Below are 27,171 nucleotides of genomic sequence, written 5' to 3'. Positions count from 1 at the left end.
AAGTTAACAAGGAAACATCTACTTATTTACTTTAAAACTCACTTCATGATCATTTAATTGTGATAGTCATAAACTAATATGATGGGTTTTTTTTCGTGAGTTTAACATTTCACCCAATATATTAACATGATAGGGGCACTAAAATGCTCGAATGAAATGAAAAACAAAATGACCCATTTTGAAGAAAGATGCAAAGCAGTTTGTACACATATTTAATATTTTATTAAAAAAGAAGTTATTACAGTTTACTGTACACAGCTATTTAAGAGATTATAATCCTATAGATAAAGAGCATTTGTCCTTTGTGACAGGCATGCCCACTTCACAATGCAAAAGAAAAAAAGAATGGCAAAAAATAGAGTAAGATTAATGGTTAAGGAAATAAAAGGGGCAAATCACCATAATACCTGGGATTTTAAAAAAAAAGTGTAAAAGGAAAAAAAAACAGTGTATTTTCTTTTTTAAATCAGCGTATCACACACTAGGTACTAGATACAGATACTAATTAAAAAATAAATCCATGCTGTGTGCCCACATAAGCCCCATGTCTGAGCACCCTCTTGAAGCACAGGTATAAGGGACTGAAGGAGTGGACAGCCAGGACTCAATTAGACTGGACTCTACACCGGACGCATGCAAAGTGCACTGGAAAGCTCGTCATCAACACAATTGCAAGAGACGCGATACCATTGGCCGAGAGGGCCAGCAGGGGGAGCCTCTGAGGCCACGGCAGCAGCCGGAAGACACATCTCTTCTTCCTTTCTCTCTCTCTCAGGCAAACAAACAGCTGGAGACCACGACATTAATAACTGCTGTCCCCTGAATGTGTACGTGTGCAATGTTTGTGCATGTGTGTAAGCACTGGGGGCTTATGAGTGCAAAACACAAAGGACACACTGTAATTATTTATTCCACCCCACCCACTAAACAACTTAAATATAATAAAAAATAAAAACTCCCTTCAATCCCACACACCTTTTCAGCACATATTACCTGCTCAGATGGATGCCTCTGTTATTGACATGAAGGAAAAAATAGGAATCCAAAAATTAGTAAATAAATTCACAAAAAAAATTGGTATAACTTCTAATTATATTGGAAGCACACTTATACATTTGTTTATTTGAGATTCTCAAATTCTTTAGTCATTTCACTCTTTGACATGACAGTTAAAAACAAAGGAAAAGTATATGGTTTTTAAACTAAATCTCCACATGTTGCCTCTCATATTAATGAAGCAGAAATGAAATAGAGAAGCTGAGTCTGTCGTGTTTGTCAGGGTGCGTGTTGCTTGGCATGGCAAAATGTTTACCAAGGCAACCAAACCACAACTGAGAAACATTTTCTTCCATACATGTCTGAAAGATGTGAAACAAAGGCCTGTCTAAACATATGCCGCCTCTCTCCTTGTGACTATCATAACTTCCTCTTAATACAATACTGCATATAAGTGATGTTTTTCTTATTTTTCTTGAAAATATGAACCCCCAATAACCGATTTAGACTCAAAAATGTTCAACAGAGACTTGTCGTCTTTTTTTTCCCCCCATTGCACAATTTGGCCAATTCTTGACTTGGGCTAAAGCAAGGTCATATGCTTTGCCGATAAAGCATTGATTTAATTAAAAATGAAAAATAGGAGAGAACTATTTGGGATAAAATGGGATAAAAAAAAAAGCAGCTCTGAATCGTTCACATGAGCCGAACTGAACTGAACCACCTCCCCTAACGCCTTTCCGCTGGAGTCGACGTCTGTTTTGGAACGTCGTACGCCTCACTTCAACCCCGTTTCGTTTACATTTTGGACGATGAATGAATCTGCAAGTGCATTCAGAATGCGAGATTTGTGAGAATACTGCAAAACACACGCACACACACACACACAAACTAAATCTGGTTCTTCATGTTACCAACATGCCACTGATGATATCTGCAGATGTTGAAATTCAAAAGCTCTTTATACAGAAGATATCTGCCCGTTTCCACACCGTAGCGGCCAAACCCCACCTCAGCATTAGTAAATGTTACTCGGCCTTCTCCTAAAACCACAAGTAGTTCCGAGGCAGATATTACCAAATGGGATCCTTCCAATAATATCTGTATTCGGACAAGCAGGTTACGAAACCTAAATCCATATGAACAACTATTTTTGATTTCACCACCCAGTAAAACTAACTAGATCTACATGAGGTCAAACAACAGCTATCATAGTTATGCACAAGCAATAGGAAAAGATGATGAACTCTACAAATGTTAGTAAAAGTCTTTTTTTTTTTTTTGTCTCTTTTCTCTTGAAGGTTTCTTCTAGGCTAGACCAACAAAGTCCTACACGACTCCACTTCCGCATCATACAACAAATGTACAAAAAAAAGATGCTCGTAAATAGGGAGAGGGTGCGAGACAGAAAAGAGGAAAAAGACAAAACACTCTGTGCATACAATGTCGGTACAAAATAAAAGATTGTGCTCCGTAAAGCAGGACAGTCACTTTCCTGGTCGTTTAGTGAAGGTCACTGTGGAAGGTCACACAGTGTAGAGCCACGTTTCGTGGGGTGCGGGACTTCCACAACGAGGGAACAAAAGCCAGAAACATCGAGCTAGTGGAAAAAGTTGAGCTTCGGTGTGCTAGCCTCTACATCTACATCCTCTTTAAAAAGACGCTCGAGGAACTTAAAGGGAGTCGTACTGATATTTTCTGGCGCTGTATCGTGGGCTTGATTGGTGAGCAGAATGTGTGCGACGTTCTGTAAAATCCTGATGATTGCTTTAACGTACAGCGTGGAAACTTCCCCTCAAGGTGCCAAATAAAAAGGAGAAAGGAGAAATTCCTCTCTTGAGCGTTTCTATCTTAAAACAGCTGTTTAAAGAGAAAACAAAACAAACGAGAGAAAAAAACAAAAAAAACAGGACAACCAGGGAAGCAACGATAATTCAATATGACTTGCGCTGGATCGATCAAAGCGCTGGGGTGGAGGGGAGCAATGAGGCAAAACGTGTCCGGTCCAACTGCGACAGCTCCACCTGAAGACCGTCCTTGCAAAAGGTCTAAGCTGAGGGGATTCATATATCAGAGCATCACGGACACAACTCTCAGTACGTTAGTAACATCACAAGGGCACCCCCGGTTAAATACGGCCTCTGTCCCGCCGGTCCGCGTCGGAAAAGGTGGATTAGGGAGGCGATGACATGCATTCCAGCTACGCAGCTACCAACGTGGAATCAAGGGGGGAAACACTACAAGCCTTTCTTTTGTTGGGGTGTCGGAGAGAGCGAGTGAGAGAGTGAAAGGGAGAAAAAAAAGGAAAAAATAAAACAAACAACCACCAAGAAGTAGAGATAGAACACCTAGAGAGTGTGCCGTATTCATCGTCAACGCTAGATATCCATAAAAATCCTGGTTTAGTAATAATAACGATAAAAAAAAAAAAAATCACCTTGTTTAAATATGAATCTTTTATAGTCTGCTTCGCATGGTTAGGAAATAATATAGTCTCTGTGGTAAAGGGGAGAAACTGTCGCCCTTAACTACAACTCCATGTCCTGAGCTTCGTCCTCTGAAAAGTCAGACATGGAGCTTTCTGAAGAGGAGTCGCCCGCTCCTTCCTCCTGCTCCTTCAGAGCCTCCTCTGTTGCATATTTCTGGATGTATTCTGAAGAGAAACAGCGAGACAGAAAGAGATGGGAAGAAGACAGAAAGCAAATCATTATTTCACTACAAAAAAAATATAGAATTGAATCAAATAATTAAGTTTGTCACACTTTTGTATCACTAAATGAACAAATATATACCTATATTCAGACTATTGCTCAAAGGTTTGGGGATTTTAAAAAATGTTTTTGAAAAAGCCTCATGTTCACCAAGGCAGCATTTATTTGATCAAATATACAGTAAAAACTGTGATTTTACAATATTTGAAAATGTAATTTATTCCTGAGGGCAAAGCTGAATTTTCAGCATTATTACTCCAGTCTTCAGTGATTTAATGGTCAAGAAACATTTCTTATTATCAATATTAAAAACTGTTATGCTGCTTATGTTTTTTGTGAAAACCATGGTAAAAAATGTTCACGCTTCTTAATAAATATAAAATTCAAAAGAACAGTTTTTATTTGAAATCATCTTTTGTAACACTATAAATGTCTTTACTGTCACCTTTGATCAATTTAATGTGTCCTTCCTGAATAAAAGTAATAGTTTAATTTTAGAAAATCTAACTGACATTAAAAAAAAAGTAGTGAATTTTTACCAAAACATTTTACCATATAAAAATAAAGACAAGAAAGGGTCATGATACCAACATTCATGCTTTATGAAACTCAATTTGCCTAATGAAAAGCATTAAAAAACACAATATATCCACAAAATTGCTTAGAAATACATAATGATAAAGACAGTAATTTAGCTTTTTAAATTCAAGAAGACTTAACTTTTGCAAGAAAAAGATATACGACTGGCCAAGAGTGATGTCCAGAAGAAATTTGGTTTTAATGAACCTACAAATTCGATTAAACCATCAAAATTTGAGGACAATATTTTATGTATTTTTTTAAATATCTTAAATATGAGGGAAGAACAAAACACTTAAATTGGTTAATGTATTTATCTGACAAAATAATTTAGCAAAGAACAGCTGCAGGTATTATCTTACTTTTGAAAACAATTGAAACAAAAAGCTCACATGAAAAAGCATACAATGGCTACAACATAATCAGATGTTATTATTTTGTTGGTTCTCTCTTGTTTTGCATGTTTCATGCGACATGTACCTTACGCACCCACATTTTTCAGAGCAGAAGACATTGTAAAGTGGTGATGTGAAACAAGGTGACAGATATAAAACCAGAGGCCAGATGGAGGTTAAACCGAGAGAACACCAAGTCAAACGACAGCAACTCTCCAAATCACCTTTGATTTTCTGTTTGTAGTCCTCTGGCCGGTGCAAGTACATGGCTGCCGCATCCCCGTTCAGAGGGTCAATGGGGTTCGGGTAGGCCAGTAACTGTGGCAAGAACGACTCGAAGATATTGGTGAGATCTGTGAGGAGAGAGAAAGACAGGAAGTAGAGCCTTTAATACAGGAGCAGAGCAAAAGTCTTATGTTATGAGCCCTACATGCAGCACAAAATGGAGGATTTGTGGTGAGTGACATGATTATGGCCTAATCTCCCTTTCAGTGTGGGGGCTGTAGCCATAGATCCCTCTCTCTCTCTCTCTCTCTCTCTCTCTCTCTCTCTCACTCACTCTCTGACAGTACTGTACGTTCTAGCTGTCACTATTATACAAACACAAAGTGGACAATGACATGCAGCTGAGTATATATATATAAACCAAATACGGGATAATGTACAGTCAGCTGGTCATTATCACAAAATAAAGTTCTGGTGATCAAGAGGCGGTTACTACATGGAAAATGAAATGAACAGAATGGACAGAAGAGCAATTAATTTAATAAATAAGTAAATAAAATATATGAATAACAGACTTTCTATAGTATCTACTGTACATAGTAGCGAATCAATGAAGCAGTTAATTGAGAAATATTGGAAGTCTACATGCCACTGTTTTAATTAAACGTGTTAATATTTATATTAACACCGAACTTTTGGAATAAAGCAGTGTGTTAAATATTATATTTGTTGTGCTGTGGAATTTAATCATGAAACATGACCACTCTAAATGATAACAATATCTGAACACAGAATGCAGAACATCAGAATCAAGTATTTCAGAATAATAAATTCAACACTAGGATGCACATAACTTAACTACACTTGTATTGAATGAAAATTGCAATTGTCCTAAAGTTGTGAAATGATCTTAATTTATTATAAAGACAAAAATGGAGTGACAGCTGCAAAAAGACAGGCAATGAATGATTGCTGGTGGGAATGGGCCATTTAAGTGTGGTTGTTAGGTCAACTGATGCTGTTTTCTGACCTTGCAGGTATTAGCTCATTCAGAAAGGTTAAGAGGATTACAGAGCGCCACGGTCCTGTCTAAGGGGCAGAGACTTTATTCTACTCCTCAGGCAGCATCAATCCAAGCGATGGCTTTTTCCTGAGCATTTATTCTCAATATACATGAAAGCAGACACATAATCGAGATCGCGTATACGTACCATAAAGAGCGGTCCATGTCTGGTTGATCACATCTAAACACACGGTCCCTGACCTGGACAAAGAATAACAGTCTTGGCTTTAGAGTAGAGGTGATGACCTAAATTAATATCATTATACAGTGATCTAGTAAAGTCACCTCTATTTATATAGTGCTTTATACAGCGTTACTGTGATAACAGGAAAATGACAATGACACCCCATCACAGTGTTTACTTCCACTTCTCCATTCCAGAACAGTGTTACCCTATACATTTTGCAGGTAGGAAAAGTTCTCTCTTCACTTTGAGCTCAGTATGAATGAACAGCATTTTTCTTGGTGTGAATAGACATTAAAATAACAGTCACCCAGAATGAAAAAAAAGAGAATATTTATTGCTGAAAACTAGTGTTGTTATTGTTAACTACAATTAAAAAGAAAATAGTTTTCGGTAATTTAAATAAATAAATATGTATATATAAATATTAGATGGAATGCCTAGGCTATGAAAGAAGTTTTTTTTCGAAAATTATTAACACTAAAACTGAAATAAAAATAAAATAAAGCTATATATAATTATTTTTTTTAAATAATAAAAATGTCAAAAGCACACAACAAAATGACTGAAACTTAAAATAAAATGAAAACTGAAAATATTAAAATAAATGCCAATTAAAAAATACTAAAATACTGCTGAAAAGAACGAGTTTGCTATTGTTGATGTCAAACATTGCATGACTTGTAGAGTTAAAATAAATATCTGAGGGCAAAAAAGGAGGATTTAAGAAAATGCATTCTTCACAAAACTATTTTATTGCTTTGAAAGAGTGTGCGTAAGTCTTTGGACTACTTTTAAAACACTTCTGGTCCTTTTTTTGGAGCTTTTCGGCACCCGATCTCCTAATGATGTTTTGAATATATGGGAAAAAGCAGTACGAACATTCTTCAAAATATATTTTATGTTTCACAGCAGTAACTAAATAAATCATACAGTTTTAGAATGACATGAGGGTGAGTAAATGATAACAGATGTACATTTTTGGGTGAACTATCCTTTTAAGAAAATACATTTTTGCTCAGAGCAAACCAGAAGGCAATTCAGACTCAGAATAAAGAGACTTACGCTTCATCGATGTTCGGATGAAAAATCTTATTCATAAATCCTGCAGAGATTGAAGAAGAAAGATGAAATGAGACCATAGATAGAAATAACAGCATTTGATTGCATATGTACTTTTTAAAAACGAATTAAATAGCATAAAAAAGTATTTTGCTTTATATTATTCATGACTATTTCCTCAATTCAAATTACTGTATTATATATTAATTAAATAAATAATTAAATAAATATAATTCAAATAATAATTCTTTGTGTGCTTAATTGTCATAAATATAAAAAATCCGAATGGTCTTAAAATGGTGTCAGATACAAATAAAAACATTGGACTGCACAACACTGGCTGTTCCTAACCTTTCTCCTACCACACCATCTTTACAGACAATTAAATATGACATCACATGTGCTTTTTCTACCGAATGTTTCGAATGTACTCTGCCCATAATTTCACAACCACACCAATGTGTGTGGCTTTTGAAGAACACTCAGCTGATAATGGCTCTTTTGGGATACATGTATAGTAATACTGTACCTATAGAGGGAGATTTGAAGGGGTATTTGTCTGGAAGATCTACTCGCACCTTCCATACGCCCCCTTCATACGGTGCTGGCAGGAAAAACAGAAAGAGACACATGACTATTCAAGAAACAATTCACATCTCCTCAAGCATGCAACACAGGTTTTGAAAAGACAAGCAGCAATGCACACTCTAAATGACTAAGCGTAGAGGTCTTTGTATTCAAAAGTGACGGTGTGTGGGTGTAACTGTAATTCTTAATTAGATCATTATGAATTGTATGTGTAACGATGACACACGTGTGGGTGTGTACATGTGGACAGGGAAGCTGTGCTGTTGGCCTCGTGTGATATGGGGTATGGTGCAACGTGTGCTCACTCCAAGAATAGCCTTCTGCAATCTGACCCTTGTGACCACAGGCTCAAACTCCAAAAGGTAAAGCCTAGCCGCAGAGGTCACGGATAAGACCTGCTCCGACCTCTCAAGTGGAGAGAGGGAGGAAAGATCATTTAACAGAAGATGATATGATAATTAAAAAGGCTCACGAGATGTTTTCGGAGTAAGCAATGACGGCATGTCCCAAAAGTTGTGTAAGACAGACATGTTTAAATATGCAAAAAAGTGGTATCATTGATTCACGTGATAGCTAGGTAAAGAAATCGAACAAGACCGGTCTGGCTCATATTTCGCTCCAAAAAGAAATAAGAAATTAGTGTAATAATTCAGAATCAATTAGAAGCTTTTAATGTTTGTGTTAAAAAAAAGGAGAAAAGCATGAAAAAGCTATTTTTATAAAGGAATTTCATGAAAAAGTTGTCATGAAAGTTATGTCATAATTGTAAAAAATCTTATACATCTTAAAATGGGCCTTTTTTATTTGATTTTGGGGTGAAATTTGACCTGGAAATGTTTTCATAAAGAACATGTATGTAATCAATTTAAAAACAGACTTACTTCCTTGTGGTCCGTAAAACTTCACTACAAATTCGTTGAGTCCACTCAGGATTGTGACTTCATGTTTACTCTCAATGCTAAATGAAATCTGTTAAGGCAAATTCAAGAGCTTTGATACTAACTGTAAGCATTTCACAAAAGCAGTCAAGCAATATCATTCGCAATTCATTTATAGAAAATACTTCATAAAAATAGCAAATGGGAAAATATTGAATGAAGTTTAATCAGGATGAAATAAGACGACTCATCATCCAAATTAAATTAACTTCAAGTTGAAAGAAAATAAATGACTTTTCAACGTACAAAAAGAGCACATTCACACCAACAGATCAATCTCACAAACCACGTTTCTCACTTAGCCTTTATTCTCTGACCATCAATAATTATCAAGAGGTTCAGCTCAGCAGATCGGATAGCAAAAACACAATCCGTGGGTCTGACCCACACGACTCTGACTGATGCACAGGGCACCAGGGCAACTCAATACCACACTCCCGTCATTAGCTATGGTTGTCAGACTGTCACTTCTCATATTGATGGCACAGAGAGAAGCAGTCAGACCCTCGCTGAGCAAGACAATACATGCTCACCCCCACACCAAGACCCGACGCTCTCAAAAACGTACACACAGTCTGCCATCTCGGCTTGAACACGACACGCACCCAAAACACAGTTCTCAAGCAGACTTTGCCATTGTCATTGTTCGTAATTTCATGATGCTATCATGCGTGTCAACTGTCAGCTGTTGTGTAGGCTGCACTGTGACTCAAACCATACACTCACACTGCCCAGACTGGCTCGTGAAGGCAAACATGTTTACGCACTGTTAGAACCGTGATGTGTCCTGTGACATGTGTGAGAGTTTAACCAGTTGAGTGCTTGTCTCAAGGGTGCCTGTCTCAAATGCTGATTCTCTGCTCTACTAGGAAACAGAGCTGTCAACTTTAAGTGGTCGCCTTAAAACATCTGGTGCGAAGGACTGCGTGGCTCCCGGGAGAGGTGTGGAAGCTGCTCTCTTTCCCATTTTCACTCATTGTGGCTTTTTGATGCGGAAGTCTCAAGTTGCACGAACCGAATGACTGTAATTACACAGAGATTTATCCACAAAAATCCAACATTGTGGAGCCAATGAGTTTTATACAAAAAAATAGAAATTTGAATTTTATTCATAAATAGTGGGGGGTATTATTCTGTGAATTTTAAAAGTTATTTATGTACATATTTTATTATTTGTAATATACAGTCATAATACTAATATTTTTTTCAATCAATAACCAATTAAATTAAAAAAAATGTAATGGCACTCCTAGTCTTTCACAGTGATAAAAGGAAAACAGATCGAGACAGGGTGAGCGTGACAGAGACGGATAGTATTTACTGTTTTAGGACACCAGCTGGCTTCTTCATCAGTTGTAGCTGTAAGCAGCTGTGGTCACCAAGAGGTTAAACATCATGGGTTTATTTTAGGCAGTGAAGTATCTGCAGAGGCCGAGAGAATAGAGGAAACACCCAGGAAGAGTGTGATACTGCACAATGTTTTCACTCCTGATTCAATTCTGAAGAATGTAGCATCATGATTAGCTGCTTATTCCCAATGAACACAGAGACTCGGAACAAACACCATCCTGAAGATCAGACTGACGACTCATGGGGAACAAGCTCCATTTTTCACATGGCTATTTTTTTAACACATGAAATCACAATCCGTTCAGGAAGGAATGCTGCTGTCTCGTGAGATAAAGAGAAAGGGGCGAGTGTGTGTATGTGTGTGTAGCTTCAGAAGACCTGTTAAAGAATCTGTGCCCATCGCTGTGATCATGAGTCCTCCAGTGGAGAAGAACCACGCTGAGCTGTCTGGCTGTGCCCAATGACATGTGGGACTACTTTTTGCCTGTATATTAAGCCTCTTTTGGATGGACACAAAAGCAATTGCTCATGCATGTACAGGCACACACACACACGCACATGCACACACACACACACACACACACTCTAAATCCTGAAGCCTGGAGGCTGCAGGGTTTTTTTCTCTATTCCTTATGCCTTTGAGGCAGTTTTGATGCAGGTTTCCCCTCATCTTAAAGAGGGCACAAGAAGAGATGGATTTATACTAGCATGTGAAGAAAATTACAGGTAATTTTCCTCTCCACCTTCATGCTTTAAAAGACATTCACCAGCGCGGTTGACTCGAAATCTCTCTTCATTTGTAGACAGAGATAATTAAATAGTACTCCATCAAACCTTCGGCAGAACCGAAGGCACGTGTTTCTCCTCTGAAGCATCGGTGACACAGATTTAAAATAGATCGCTATTAATTTCCATAAATCCCGTACACATTAAGGAAATAGTTCTGTCATTATCCACTCATCGTCAAGTCATTCCAATAATGATTTTTTTGTCACTGTGGAACCCAAAAGGAGGTATTTAGCAGATTGTCCAAGCTGCCCTTTTCCCTACAACAACAAAACACATAGCAATTTTGATAACAGTCGTCCACAGGATTCATGTGTTATAATAAAAGTCTTTTGAAGCATCTTTGATTAAGGAACAAGTACAGATTTGACATTATTCGCCACAAATTTCACTATCAAATTTTGTGTGCACTTCCACATATTCAAATGACGCAAAAAACAACAACAATGGTTCTTGTGTGTTAAAACTGATCGCAACATAAATGTCTGTTCAACTCCAGCCGGCTGCTGACAAAGCAACCCAAACGTGTTCTCTTCGCACAAGACACTGCCTTGACACCCACCTGTTTTCCTCCATCTCACCGCTCCCTCCCCCTTCAATGGATTTGTATGGATTAAGCCATAATCTACAGGAGACCCTTGGGCCAATGTTCCTTTATGCACATGTATAATCTTCTCACACACTCAAAAGACTGATCAATAACCTTACTCAGAAATATCTGATACATTTAAGGAACAAGAGAGAGCGCCAATCGGATTAGCGTCCATGTATGTTGAAACAACACGTGCTTAGACATGGATTCCTACCAGCTGTTGTGGTTGGTTGCACAATGCCGTCTTATGCACAGATGATTATGAGTGTTTATAAATCTGTGTGAACGAACAGGTCCAGACGAGCATGTTTATGGTTATGATCTTATAGAGAAACTGTCTTGTTATGCTTTGCCCTTTTGGTTAAAAAAAAAAGAACACAATAAGAGCATTTTTGTAAATGGTCATAACACATGTGGGAGAAAACCATTGGGGTTTCACCTTCTTTAAGAAGTATGTTATGAGACAAAAACTAGCCTAGACCGACAAATAAGGGACAATCCCAGCATGGAATTTATGCTCAAATAAACACTTTCTATATATATGCAGTAAGAGCTATTTTGGTCATTTTGTCAGCTGCACTATTTTTTTTACATAGTTTTATGTACAGCATCAGGCCATTTATTGTGTGTCACTGTAAATGTTTCACTGTTTATATATGAAGTTCAAAATGAGCATCAGAATGGGGAAGATTTAAGTAACTTTAAATCTAGCATGGTTGTTAGTGCCAGACGGTCTGGTCTGAGTATTAACTACTACTGATCTACTAGGGTTTACAGAGAATGGTCCGAAAAATATCCACTGAGGGGCAGTTCTGTGGGCGAAAATGCCTTGTTGATGCCAGAGGTCAGAGGAGAATGGCCAGATAACAAAAATAACCACCTCTGAACGCACAACACGTCGATTCTTGAAGCAGACAGGCTAATGCAGCAGAAAAACACACCAGGTGCCACTACTGTCAGCTAAGAACAGGGAACTGAGGCTACAATTCACACGGACTCACCAAAAATTGGACAATAGAAGATTGGAAAAATGTTGTCTGGTCTAATGAGTCTCAATTTCTGCTGCGACATTCAAATGGTAGGGTCAGAATTTGGTGTAAACAACATGAAAGCATGGATCCATCCTGCCTTTTATCAATGGTGGTGGTGTAATGGTTTCTGGGATATTTTCTTGGCACACTTTGGGCCCCTTCTTACCAATTGAGCATCATTAAAACACCACAGCCTACCCGAGTATTGTTTTTTGACCATATCTATCACTGTGTGACCACCACAGTGTACAAATCTTCTAAAGGCTACTTTCAGCGACATGTCACAAAGCTCAAATCATCTCGAACTGGTTTCTTGAACATGACAATTATGTTCACTGTACTCAAATGGCCTTCACAGTCACCAAATCTCAATCCAATAGAGCACATTTTGGATGTTTAGTCGACAAATCTGCAGCAACTGCATGATGCTATCATGTCAATATATGGATCAAAATCTCTGAGAAATGTTTCCATCACCTTGTTAAATCTATGCCATGAGGAATTAAGGCAAAACCCGGTACTAGCAACGTATACGTAATAAAGTGGCTGGTGAGTGTATGATTATATTATATAATATATACACAAGTATAATAAATGTAATTTGAACCTATTTAAAAAATTTAAGTTATTTTTTGTATAAAATTTTTCTCTTGTAGGTCCATTTCTTTGTGCAAGTCACAAGAATGAAGATCACAGACTGACAGGAACCTAAACCAGATCAAAATTGAAACAGGTATGCAGGTTGACATACAGGTAAAGTGTGTTCTCAGTCTTTTTACCAGTGAAGTCGGCGGCCACCGTGCTGAATCACAGCATGAGTCACAGCAGGGTACAATTACAATTAAATCTGTCTCTTGTGCAAAAGACACAAACACAATAGCCAGGTTTGCCCCCTCCCTGCAGGAGCAAATCCCTCCTGTTCATTCTGGATTGCCAAGGATGAAAACAGCAGGCAGACATCAACTGCCAAGGCACAACAGCGTGGCAGCATGTTTTTTTTCCTGAGACGCATTCATTCATCATTATAGACAAACACAGAAAGGAGGGAATCTTGTTCTCTGACACCTAATGCTAACGGCTGGCCTTGGGGCGCAGGCAAAATATTTACCCACTGCCAACAGGGTGGAAAAAACGTCTGCTTGTTAGCGAAACGTCTGCTTGTTAGCGCAACATTACTTACAGATGATTAAAGACAATACATCACCATTCTACCGCAGGCCAATGTAAGAGCGTCTGTGTGAGAGCTTTGTGGTCTAAAATATTTATGTTTATGCCAAGGGCTCCGGACATTCTGTCCAAAGCATTTCTATTTTGTAAACCACTCAGACACCTCAATCAACTAACAGTGTAAATCTACTAGTGTTGGTACAATTGGAGCTTGTGATGCAACAACAACTTAAGCCAGATTTTTTAATTTTCTGAAGACAAAGTAAGTGGTGGTTGAAAGCAAAACTAACCAGCTAGAGTGTTGCTAGGGTGGTTGCTAAGGTGTTTCTATGTAGTTGAATGAAGATAATAAGCATTTCTCCTCCACTAGTAAGGACGCGTTAAACCTTACAAAGTGGTTTTAAAGTGAGTTTTTGTGAAATGCAAAATCTTAGTACATTTTACTGTTCCAATAATTTTTATATGGGACAATATAAACATACTGCCCTAACGAAATCCAAATTTTAATCACTTTTTACTGTACCAATGTTTATTCATGTCCGATGTACACTGAGCCCATTTCGCCAAAATTTTGCATGCTCACAAGAATCTATTGCGTGCTTGAGAGCACGTGAGATTTTCTGGTGAGCACAAGATAAGTTTTGCGTGCATATGTGAAAGTTTCTCGTGCGCACACGAAAGTCTGTATATTTTTTATTTTTGCAAAGGTCCATTTAGGGGCTCTGTAGAAATGACTAGATGCCAAAACAAAGGTAAATGTGACTGCACCTTTATGGGTTTCCAGCAGCATATACTAATCACTAACTAACAACAGAGCTTACTTCAAGAAAATGATACTGAAGTTGTTGTTTTTTTTGGCCTATTAACAAATTATTATTTTTTTACTTTCAGAACTGTTGAATTCTGACAGATGTAAAAAGGCAGGAAGATTCTATCTCTCACTCTAATGCATACACAAGCACACAGTTGGGCAGATGAAAGACAGGAAGTGTGAGAGGAAGACTCTAAGAGGAAGTACATGGGTTCACAGATGGAGAAACAGACAAGACGCACCTTGAGGTTTAAAGATTCCATTCAACCATCAAGCGAATATGGGTCATGATTTGCATCAGGTCAAACAGGGTTAAAAAGACAGACGTCAAACCTGAAAGGAAGCCATCTATGGCCATTGCCAGTACCCCTAAAACAACATCCTAGCCTAGTGTAACCTCACACCCTTCCCCAGCTGCCTGGCTCAATGAAACTCTGTGTAAGTCTGCTCTGTTCTGGACTGAGGTTATGCTGTGTGCAGCTAACCTCTGGAGTCACATGCATGAATGTTTAACCATTTTTCTCGATTCTGGTTAGATTTTAAAAAGAGACTGTGTGAATTAGTGAGAACTATGCATTATTACAGTGACCATACCTATGTAACAGTCTGGGCTCAGTAAATGGACCCCACTGCAACAGCACAACAGTTTAATCAAAACGACATTTAAACACACAAAAACCTCCCTTCCCTTTTCCTATCTCTCTCCACTAGGGCTCTATTTTATTCCCTAATTAACCGCCTCTCATTTGATCAGCAGGAACATGAGATAGTCTTCATCTCTCCTGGACATCTGCTGTACTCTAGACTAAAGCTGGGCAAAAATGTATTATATATTCATGGTGATTTGGCTGGTGATATGAAATGAACATTGTCAATATCTTAATGACTTTAAGTCCTTGGCCATTGCATTTTCTAAAGACTGTAATTAGACAGTTTTTTTCTTGTCTTCTGGCTTTTTAGTTCAAACTGTTCGTTCCAATGATTTAAAATGATTCACGGATATATCCATGTGTTTTAAAGGTACTGTAGGGTAAGCAATGTTTTTCATTCACTCTTTTTGTTATACTAGTTGAAACTTTGCATACTGATAGCAATCAAGAATAGAAGTGTGCTAAATATATAAAAAAAATTACATATACACAGCCCGGCCAAAAAAAGGTTGCTGTTTGTATTTAAATAGGCAAATGCTATGAGTCTATGATTGGATCATTATTGCAGTGATTATTATGTTTCTAGCATGTTATATGTTTGGCAACAGTTCTTCTAATCCTAATTGATAAGAGTGTGTAGCTTTTCTTTTTTTTAAACCACCATGTAGAAAGACACATCAATGCCATATTCCAGAATGACAATGTCAAGATTCATCAGGCTCAAATTGTAAAAGAATGATTGGGAGGGAGCATGACGAATCATTTTCACACATGAATTGGCACCTCTGAGTCCAGACCTTAAATTCATTGAAAGTCTTTGGGATGTGCTGAAGGAGACTTTACAGAGTGCTTGACTCTTGCATTGTTAATACAAGATCTTGACCAAAAATTGATGCACCCCTTGATAGAAATAAACGTTGTGATGTTATTTGCATCTATTTTGTGTCAAGATCTTGTATTAACAATGCAAGAGTCAAGCACTCTGCAGCAGAAATTGGTCTCAGGACCAAAAAAATTTACCTACCTGCCTATCAAGGTATATGTATTTGCATACCTCCGCACAAGGATCTACTAGAGCAAACACCTATTCTTAATTATGAAGGACTGATCTAGTAGATACATGCACTGTACTGATCAACTCCAGATATTATCTGGTACTCTGTTTTTTTTATATATATATATATGCACCAGGAGTAGCACTTTTAATTTCGTTGTGACAACGTTTTTATAATGTTTTTACAATGACAATAATAAATGAAATGAAATGTTTGCATTATGTCTCATAAAGAGCTAATCATCTGTAGCCATCTTTAGTAGAGGAATGTTGAATAAACATTATTACACACTTGCATTTTCGTTGCCAACGTACACGTTACAAACATTATGCGCTGTGCCAGCATGTGCTCATAAGTGTGTATTTGTTGATTTGAAAGCGAGCAGTGCTGCCTGGTAATATATGTGTGTGTTTAGATATGAGAGCGCATGAGTGGGTGGGTGGATCTAGCACTACAAGTCATCTTCAGTAAAGCACAACACAGAGACTGCTTAGCTTTAAAGTTAGCAATCTCTGTCCAAACCATCTCTCATGGTGTTAACTAATAACAGCTGAGTTTCAGATTGGGGCCCATTTAATAATTAAAAAAATAGAAAGTTAGAAAGAATTTTTTTTAAAAACTAAAATAAATGACCAACATATAGGCAATTATTAGTGATTGAGTGATATCTTAAAGAAAAGCATGGCTTTTATAAAGTCAATATATATGATTCAATTTAACATAAAATAGTAAATCACACATACACTGCTGCAATAAAAATATATATAATTTTTTAACACTTACAATTATCATAATTAATTAGAAATTTATTTATGATAATTAATTAGAAAAGTAAACATTTAGATTTTTTTTTATAAAATAGTTTGGAGCATAGAGACAACCAATAACAGATACATGTATCCTACATTGTCCAGTTATTCTGTTTACTTGGACCACTGTGGAAGTGTTGACCACTTCCAGCTGACCTCTGGTATACATTGCCGTAATGGATCCTGACCTTAAATGCTGCATGCCATGCCCTCTCAATAAGGGAAGCAGTTGTACAATAGTGCTCAGGGCAGCGACATACATGTGTGCCATTTCACAGAGACACGCTGGAGTTTAAAGCCTGAACTGAACATAATAATGCTTTCTGGAGTACAAAGAGGTAGATGCAGTATATAGTATGCACCCTGAACATATCAAGGATTTGGAGTCAAGTGGATTGCACTTATGCCCCTTTAGCTACAAAACGTACACAATATACTTGATTACTATGCCAAGGAGTGGGCGATATGACTAAAATCGTATATCTAGTAATTTTACAACACGATAACAATATATCACGATATTGTTATTTAGCTTTAAATAAGGTTATGATAGCAAACATTTTTATACCGTTGAAATTTCCTAATTCTTATCACCATATTCAATATCACTAAAAACTAATATTAGCCCAAGTTAAAAAAAAACTCAAGCTTACTGAAGACAAGTAAACAGTGAACAAATAACTAGGAACAAAGGAACTTATTACAAGCATATAGGAAAACAAACTACTATAGATCAAAACATTAAAAATGCATTGCAAATCATACGCTTTAGTGACCGCGAACCACAGCAACGTCACGTGATTGAACTGAGATCCAAAATCTCTACCAGTTGACAAATTTAAACCGGTTAATCGGGTCTACCGGTATATCGCCAACCCCTACTTATGTCCCCCGTTACAAATACAATATGCATTACAAATAATAAACCATCATAAGGCCTATTTGAAGAAAAAATGATTTTGTTACAGACATCATTGATGTGGTTATGCATCAGTGTTGTTATTGTAAAATAAACTATATATATATATAAATAAATGAAAATTAAACATAAATGAAAATGTTACCTTGGCAACTAACTGAAATAAAATTAATTTAATGTGAAGCATTAAACCTTCTAAAACTAAATATAACAAAATGACTAAACCTAAAAAATTTAAATTGGAAATCCACAAATAAAAGCCAATTCAAATCATTAAAAAATACTATAATAGTATAATACTAAAATTTGTTATATATAAAAGTCTTGCATTTGATTTTTCCTTTTGTAACCTTGAGGACAGGAAATGACATCACGGAACCTGACATGGCTCATGTTTTTCTGCAGTTAAAATGGTTTCAGATGTGCATGTCTGTGCAATACTCTCTTGCAGAAACCAATATCACGGGACCCGACATACCTTCACTTTTAATCTAATACCAGAAACTGACTTCATTACCATTCTGATGTCCACTTATATTGTTTACTGCAGCGTAAATGACCTGAACTTGGAAGGTTACTTTTTCCTGAAGGCCATTTTCAAACTAACCATAGACATTTTGGTCTCCATCTAACAATTGATAAGAAATCTTAAAAAGAAACATTGAAAACACTACAAAATGCCATAAACCCATTTAGCATATCAACAGTCACATATGGCACAGCGTCAAGGTTGAGCGGCCCATGATTTGCTGGCATGTTGAGGTGAAGAATTCTGATCTACTCAAGTGCAGGATCCAAATCTGTTTTGATTTTACTCATACGAAAGCGGCTAACCTCCCTTCCGACATCATAAGTTTCTTATTCCGAGTGGAATGCTGCAATCTGAAGCGCTCCGTTAGGATGAAAACTCTGATCCCAGAGGCCTGAACATAGTCGGTGAATAAATACTGATGGAGTAAAAGAGACGGGGAAAGAAAAGCCTTAGCACACTTAACATATCAATGCCTGTCGCAACCCACAGTTCAAAGGCAGAGACATCCAAATGGAAATGCCCTCTTGAATAAAACCTGTTCGCTGCCACGTATGACCATAGAATGTTTGTTGGCGTAGCCTACAGTGTATAGGTCAAATGCATTTCCACAAAGACCGGAAAATTAAGCACGATATGTACTTTAAGTGAGAAAATGCTTATGCAAGCAGCAGGAAAGTGGTAACCTGTTTACATGGGAGTCAAAATGACATAACAAACTGTATGTAATGTATGTAACAACTAAACCGTTTGACTTCAAGTAACCATATATTTCATACTAAAAATAAGGCCATAAAGTTAGAGGCATTACAAGGCTACACAGCTATTATGAGTTACAGAATCTCCTGTGAGAGATCTTGATCTCTTTCCTGCTCACATAGGGGCCGGCTCCTGAGAACACACAAACCAGCCAAACACGCACCGCCTCTCGCCAGGATCACATCCTGCGGCCAAGTGGACCCTGCTCTCATTTCCATAGACAAACAGCAGCAAAATAGACATAGAGTGCCACAATGAGCTTTCATTAATGTTAGTCTGCATGTAATCCCACCCTTATGATAATGATGCTACTAAAAATGTTAATTTTGTCCCTCGGCACACTGATCTGAATTGAATTAGGCTAAGTAGTGTTCATGAAGTATTTTGTTTTTTACACTAACTAACTCTCTCCCCCAAAAAATGGGCTTAAAAAATATTAAATAAATTATAAATGCATTTTATTATTATTATTAGTCATTTTGAATATATATATATATATATATGTGATTAATTAAAATAATGTTCATATTGTGTTATAACATTGATATTACAATTTTAAATCGACTGACAGCCTATTAGATATTTTTATAATCAAGCAGGAATCATTTTCATTCTCTTTCACAATAAGAGAGTAGCTGGCATCTTTATCCATATTACAATTTCTTATAAAATCGATTTTTTTTTTTCTGGCTTTTTCAAACAGGGTTCTGTGGGTTACGAAGGGCAGGGTCCATCAGCATGCAACACACCATGGCTCAAACAACCATATCACCTGAAACATCCTGCAGTGCCATGATAAAGAGCATGTGCACTCAGCTGATTACACCACAACTCGTACAAATGCACTACTTCAAACTTCTCCATCAAAAAAGGTCACCTGACATCTACAAGCGGTAGTTATACATTAGTGGAGCAAGACAGTCTAATATAGGTCACAAAGATATTCATATACATCAAAGCTAATCCGATTATCTAGTTTCACAGTAGTGATTACATCCGTTTATCTGCAGCATTTAGATTTGATCTAACAGATAATTGTTGTGTACGTTTTAGACCGTTATAAAAATGGCGATTCATTTATTCTCAAAAGGGAAAAAATGCACACATGTGGCACAGCCCCAATCATCAGACAAAGAGAGGAACTTCAGTCCATCTGTTTTTCAGCCTGAGGTTGGCCATGCGTGCAGGAAACTGCAGTGTTATTGTGGGATTACAGAGGGCCTCAAATCTCCCACTGTCAAGAGGCAGACGCATCCACGACCCGACCCTGTCCGTCAAACCCACTGTAACAGAAGCAATCCTTACCAGTCAATAATCTCATCTATATTTAGAGTCTTGTAGATAAATTAAGCTCATATACAGAACAACTGGGCAACATTTGGCAAAGCTACAATAACTATATAGTTTTGACATTGAAACTGAAATAAAAAAAGAGATTTCATACAAAGATGAAAATTTTCTTAATTTCCATACTTGCACTGCTAAAAAAAAATTATCATCAGAGGAACACTAAAGGAGCCGTTTAGCAGGATGTTCAGGCTACTGTTTTCCATAAAACAGAAAATGGATGGCTAATCAGATCGGCAAGCTCCATAAAGATAATAAATAAATACCGGTAATACTAATGCATAAATATATTTTTTAAAAATCATAAACACTCTGAAATAGATAAATAAGTCAATAATTACCCTCAAAGTTTCCTTAAAGTTACACTAGTATGTAACTTTTGGCACTCTAGCGGTTAATAAACAAAACTTCATACGCCTTGCAGAAGAACATTGTAGCCGCACTAGCCGGAGCTACTTCTCTCAGTTTATGTCTATGAGAGACACACTAGTACTGAGCTACTCCACAACGGTTGACATCCCGCTCACTCTAAAATAATCAGAATATAAAAATAATCAGAATATAAAAACTTATTATAGGCGTACTGTAGTAATTCAGGATAAGAGGATAAGACGGATTCATGATGTGCTCATTATATAAATTGTGAAAAATTTTAACAAAAAAAAAAATACATTATGTACCTTTAAGCCATCAGATAGCAAATTAAATATTTTATTTTTGCATTTACAATTTATTTTATCGGCTTTATCCAAAGTGACTTACAGTGCATTGAAGCCTGTGATGTTGATGTTGTTAGCCCCATGTTCTACCAGTTGAGCTGCAGGAAATATCCATGCTTGGTAAACCTGACACCAAGTGTCAGCCCTTCTAAATCATTTCAGTTACGTACTCGTAACATACGCACATTATAACAGCAAAAACAGATGAGAATGAGGAGGAATATCTTCCTTTAGCAAACAAAGAGGCAATAACACAGCAGCAGTGCACTGCTAAGACTCCATGGGAATATGAACGCAGGCTGGGGAAGGCAGGATGTCAGCTCACGCACAAAAGGGCCCGATCGCACCAGATAAAGCCCTCAATTGGTCTTACACACCGGGGCTTTTGCCTCAGCACCATGGGGATCCGATACATTCCACTAAACACAAGGGGGCATTTCTAATGTCGCTGGTTTTCCCTTTACAGTGCTGGCAAGGGCCCCGGAAAACTTTCCCCGCTCTCTGCATCTTTTCTCAAATTAGCGGAGCCGAACAATGGATGCTGGTACACTACGAACCCCCCTCCCCCTCGCCGCCACATACATGGCGCTGAAATGTTATGACAAACCTTCAGGCTGACAACAAGACGGAGACTTCGAGTCAAAGAGAAGCATAGCTTTGCTATTCAACCGGCAGCCTTACGGGGGGATTCATACCGCTGAGCTCACTAGCATTAACAAATGCTGTTTACAAACAGCGATGCCTGTGCTTTTTTTTTTTTAAAGGTGGGGTTGCATAACCATCTTTGTAAGAGTCTAACAGTCAATCTCTTTATTTTTCCTGTGTAAAATCGCTTATGTGGCCTTTGTTTGCTCGTCTAAAGCCTTGGCAGTCAAACAAGTGGATAGAAACACAAAGCATTCCTGAAGGGGTCTTGCTTTCCGTTTATAATCCTCTACTTGATTCTTAGTAGTCAAGATTAAACAAGGACAACTCAATGGGAACACCTAGATTTTTTTAAGATGTAGATGTGTTTGCATAATCAAAGAATATGTAAGAGCTGGAAGCAATGCCAGTGGCCATCATGCCGACTATAAAACAGGCCCTAAATGCTCTCTTATTTGTCAAACAAATGCTCACAGTGGAAGCAAGTTTACAGTAATTTAGCATCGAAGTCCCTTTATTAATCAACCAACGAGTTATGCAAGAAAATAGCAAGTACTCATGGGATCTAGCACTTGTGTTAAGAGCATATGTCCACATGCAATGCTCGAACCTGGCACAATTTATCAAATCACCTTTGAAAAAAAGGGTTGTGCCTTCTGAATACAGAATTTAGCATGACACCATGTTCTAACCACCATGCACACATTGTTTTTAGCCACACTGAAAGTGAAAATGCGTGACATGGCCCAGTCACACAATCATGGCACATTTGACATTTAACATGCAGCTATATGAAGTGGGACTTGAAGTCATATTTCACAAGATAAATTATATTCGTAGCATAAATTGTGTGCTATAGTTTAGTGATGTTTTATCCATTATTTTTTAAAGCTAGGCCAAATTTTAAGAGCAAAAAAATTCAATTGACTTTTCAATTGAATCTAATATAGGTCAAAATGAAAAATGTGAATAAATGTCCAGTGACAAATTGCTGAAGATTTCATAATGACAAATCATTCGACTCACTAGGTAAACTGACCTTGCTAACTATTGATGCATTTCAAAGGCAAAGAAATCAGTATGAAACGAGCACTTCGGTTACAGTTGGTCCAGCTAATTAGATCAAGACGTGGTTTGGCAATGTGAGAAAAAAAACGAGAAGAGCTCAGTCCACACTGATTAAATCAGGAGGTCTTTGAGTTCCAGATTAATATATTGAAAAAACCAACATCCCTCAGTGAACAGACGATAGGCTAAATGAGAAGTGCAACAGATGTTACACAACATATTGACATTATGCTATTGCATGCTGCCCGGTCAAAGCCAACAGCCAGCTCTGACCTGTTCGAGCATGTTTCAGAAGTATCTGGTGATGTCAAAGACGGGTCATCATCTCTCTCTCTCAAGCTTAGGAAGTGCTTAAGGCAGCTCTACACGGCGAGGTCATTCTGACATTCATTTCGTCAATTCCCAGTTGAGCGTGCTCCAGATCCACAGCTCTCTGGTGCCTGTAGCAAATTACCGAGCGTGGATCGTAGAGTCAGATCATAACAACTCACTTTAAACGGCCCTGCTGCTTGCCTTTCATAAGGTAGCGTGCATTTCAGGTTATGTCAGAAGGATACTGCGGAAAACAATAGTTATGCATGGAAAACTTCACGTCCCAGTTGCAAACACTCAAGCAACAGAAGGCACTCTGGAAACCTGCTCCCAGTTGTCACGTGTCTGTCAGTTTCCCCTTAAGGGATCAAGGTATTTAAGTTGTGTTTTCTCATGGCTGTCAGTGTGTATTTTGGGGGAGGGTGGGCGTCTTTGCATGTGTTTTGCAATGACAACAATTTGAGAGAGTCACCATCACCCATAGAGCTGTCCCAGATCCCATGCACAGATCCCATTCAGATCGACTAGCGATTAGTCGACTATTAGGGGGCAGCCATAATAACGATTAAGATATAGTTTTAAAAATCTTTCTAAATATAAAAGAATTGCGTTAAAGATCATTAGTTATCTTTATTGTTATCGTTCTTGGTGTGAACGGGCCTTTACACCATTGGTTAAGCCAATGTTGTGTTGGTATCCACTAAGAAAATAAATGTTTGGATAGTGCACAACAGCCTACGGCTAGCCTACTTATTATTGTCTCCTATGCTAACTTAATAAGCAGATAAATAAATAAATACACACCCTTCACCAATTAGGTAAAACTAATGTTAAACAATAAAGTTACTGTTCATTTTTCCAGACATTCTGGACAATTACTTTGGTCATGTTTTCCTAGTGAAAGGTTTGTGGGATACAGCAGACAAAAATAATAAAGGAAGGTAAATTACATCATTAATGTATTTATCTCTTTAATTTCTTTAAAAGGAAACTTTTAGGTCACACTTGCCACCTGCTTGAAAGGCTCAAAAAAGTTTCCCCTGCCATCAGCTGTTTTCAGTAATTAAGTCCATTCACCTTTAACCTGCAGTCCTCCACCTGTGACCCCTGAAGTGTGAATTTTCTGCACCGCTAGATAACAACAGTAAACAGGTTTCCGAACCATTGTCTGCTACTGGTTGATAAACAGATGTCCCCGCCTCCAAACTGTGGAGTGCCCATCCACTTTTTCAGCAGCCTTGTTTCCGAAAGTATTTTTCCCATTGGGATTTTTTTTAAAGTGTTCATTTGAGAGATATAAGCCATGAAACGAATCAACCAGCATACGAGATGAATCACATTACAACCTTTGAATTTTAAAAAACAAAAAAGACAAATACTACATGCTTAACACCTTAAATGAGTAAAAGAACCACAATCCCAAGAACTATTACAACTATTACAACATATAAAAATGTAAAATCAAACTATAAATTCACAGTTCTTCATGGGAGTGGTCGGTTCTTTAGGCATGATTTGCTTGTTTTGATTATCTGATTGTAGGAGATTTCTATGCAAAATTATGGACAATGTAGTTTTTCACCAAAAATTACTCTTTTAAACAATTATTTATTTAAAAAGTTGAAATAATTCAAAAAACTGGTGGCTTCAACAAAACCATACACCATTAACAACATTGTAATGCACAATAGGTCCGTCTTTAAAGGTATAGAAGTATCATTAAAAACCAATTCCCCTATGGAGAAAATGAATGGGATTTTTTCTTTCGGAACCTGACTGTTGAACTCTGTTGGTTGAAATAATGTTGTGTGTGGGGCCACTTAAACTTTTAAGAGAAAGTAACCTAATAAAAGATTACAGATAAATATATCTGCATATTATATTGGGAGAGAAGAAAGCAATTTAAATTGGGGGATGAATTACACACTTGAGCTTTAACTAGGAAATACTGTCACTCAACTCACTGTTTAATCCCACCTACTTGCAGTTTCCGGGTAGTAACAGAGGGACCAATCACAGGGCTAGTTCCTACTGCTCGAGACAAAAACATAACGAGACATTCCCAGAGCCTTTCAGAAGTTTACACTGTCCCAAAGAGTATTGCATAATTTACTTTTAATGTATATACGTCATAATCCTACACAAGACAGAAATTAAACGGCACAAACTAAACAGATCGCAAGGACAGTCAGAAGCATGGAAACTTTCGTGATCTTTAAAACAAACAAATCTATGCGGGTTTCTTTTGTTTCAAACGGCTTGACATAACTGCACTTCATAAATGATCAACCCAACGTTTCCAAAACCAACAGAACTGCGTGTTCTAGATGCTTAGATAGACAAAACACTCAACAAAACACACTGACAGCACAGCCAAACCACATTACGAATAAAGGCATGGTAGCACACATAATAGCCATGGAACTCTTGAGAAAAAGAAGACGAAAAACAACTCTACAAAACTTTTGCTGTCAATCACACCATATAAACTAAAGGGATTCTTATGGACTAGTGACATAAAGACAAACATCCGCACCCAAGCACTATAGCAACAACTTTAAAATCATAAAAAGAAAGATGGTAAATAGAGGCTAAATTTCCTGTCAAAACATTTAACCCCCAAAACGAGAACATTCGACCTTAACAAAAGCCAGAAAAACAAGATGGATCCTCCACGAAAGAGAAAAACACATTCAGACAGGATTATAAAATAACGTTGATTTTAAGTTTGTCATTTCTGATGTTATTGTTTAAAAAAAAATTTTTTTTAAAGCGTCTATATTTAAGTCAACAATCTGTGCATAAACATCGCATTGTTTTCGTGTAATACAAATAAATCCGTGCTAAAAGCTCTTGGAAGGCAAATGTCTATTCTGATTATAAAACTGCAACAAAAACAATCGACAAATAAATAAATAACTGGCTTGTGAGGTTGTGCTAGCTCGCTAGCAGGCCAAATGCATAGTAACGTTCACTATTTTGCTCAAAAACACGTCTGGTTTTGTCAGATATCATATAAATATAGATATACGATTGGTATATATACAAATATGCGTTTAAATCCTGTGGATGTCAAGCATTGGTGTGGATTTGAAGAGAAAAGCGATGACAAAACACTCAAAGGACACAGAGCAACATATCTGCTATAAATAATCCTCAACATTTCTGCCTTTGAACACTGACAACGAACAAATCCCGTCGAGAAAAATCTGATTTCTAGGTTGAGTTATGTTATTTGAGAAATTAACGTCTAGAAATCTTGGCTTTGTTGCTGGCCGCACTGACAACCATCAAAACACTTTTGTTGTCAAAAGCTGATCACCATCCAATAAACCATTATACTGGCTTTGACAACTGTTTTTCAGACCAGACGGGCGCCCCGAATGGTTTAAAAACAACAAGAAAAGCGTTTTCGAACTGCTTTCGTGAATATTTGAAGCATCTGACGGCTGTAGCTTTACAGTAATTCTGTTGTTTATATTTTAAAGGATACAGTTTCACCACGTCGGTGTCCATTCGTCTTTTGCCCGGACTTGGAGACGACATCTTTATACACTCCTCTTTCAGATGACTAAGTTCAAATCTTCTGCGACTGATTCCCGATCCCTTGGCCTCTACCGAAACTGTATATTTTTGCACATTGGCACACGGCAAGCTGTCGTTTCGAGAGTTATTTTTCGCCCTCCACTTTCTGTCCGCAGCGGATAGCACTGGTAGTCCTCTGCCTTCACAGCTCTCGCTCTCTCTCTCTCTCTCTCTCTCTCTCTCTCTCTCTCTCTCTCTCTCTCTCTCACACATCTATCTATCCCTCCGCCGATGACGTCATGTCTGCGCGACGAAAGGTGTACCCCTCATTCCTTTTTCTATGCGGTGTTTCGGGC

At 37.6% G+C, this 27,171-nt stretch overlaps 1 protein-coding gene across 2 annotated transcripts; it reads right to left on the bottom strand.

Annotated features, from left to right (window-relative positions):
* Positions 1-199: 199 nt before the first annotated feature.
* ube2h (ubiquitin-conjugating enzyme E2H) lies at positions 200-27,149 on the bottom strand. Of its 2 annotated transcripts, none has more exons than XM_079622505.1 (7): positions 26,784-27,149; positions 8,685-8,761; positions 7,745-7,819; positions 7,219-7,258; positions 6,118-6,170; positions 4,906-5,034; positions 200-3,649 (listed from the first exon to the last, which is right to left on the bottom strand). In XM_079622505.1, the coding sequence occupies exons 1-7, from the start codon at positions 27,086-27,088 to the stop codon at positions 3,525-3,527; spliced, it is 804 nt and encodes a 267-aa protein (XP_079478631.1). In that variant the 5' UTR covers positions 27,089-27,149; the 3' UTR covers positions 200-3,524. The 2 variants fall into 2 exon arrangements, with proteins under 2 accessions (XP_079478631.1, XP_079478632.1); XM_079622506.1 differs by lacking the exon at positions 26,784-27,149 and adding an exon at positions 11,440-11,554 and having other exon boundaries at positions 8,685-11,137.
* Positions 27,150-27,171: the final 22 nt, after the last annotated feature.

The sequence above is a fragment of the Phoxinus phoxinus genome (assembly GCF_949152265.1).
Source record: "Phoxinus phoxinus genome assembly, chromosome: 9".
NCBI lineage: Eukaryota > Metazoa > Chordata > Actinopteri > Cypriniformes > Leuciscidae > Phoxinus > Phoxinus phoxinus.
The sequence above is the reverse complement of the archived record's forward strand: the minus strand, read 5'-3'. Positions and strand labels throughout refer to the sequence as shown.

What these genes read in the sequence shown, in the direction of transcription:
- ube2h (XM_079622505.1), bottom strand. Translation starts at nt 27,088, where the DNA reads ATGTGTGAGAGAGAGAGAGAGAGAGAGAGAGAGAGAGAGAGAGAGAGA. An exon ending in GACATGGACCGCTCTTTATG is followed by an intron (nt 5,035 to 6,117) that starts GTACGTATACGC and finishes CTCTCCTCACAG; the next exon opens with ATCTCACCAATATCTTCGAG. An exon ending in CTACAAACAGAAAATCAAAG is followed by an intron (nt 3,650 to 4,905) that starts GTGATTTGGAGA and finishes GTTTCTCTTCAG; the next exon opens with AATACATCCAGAAATATGCA.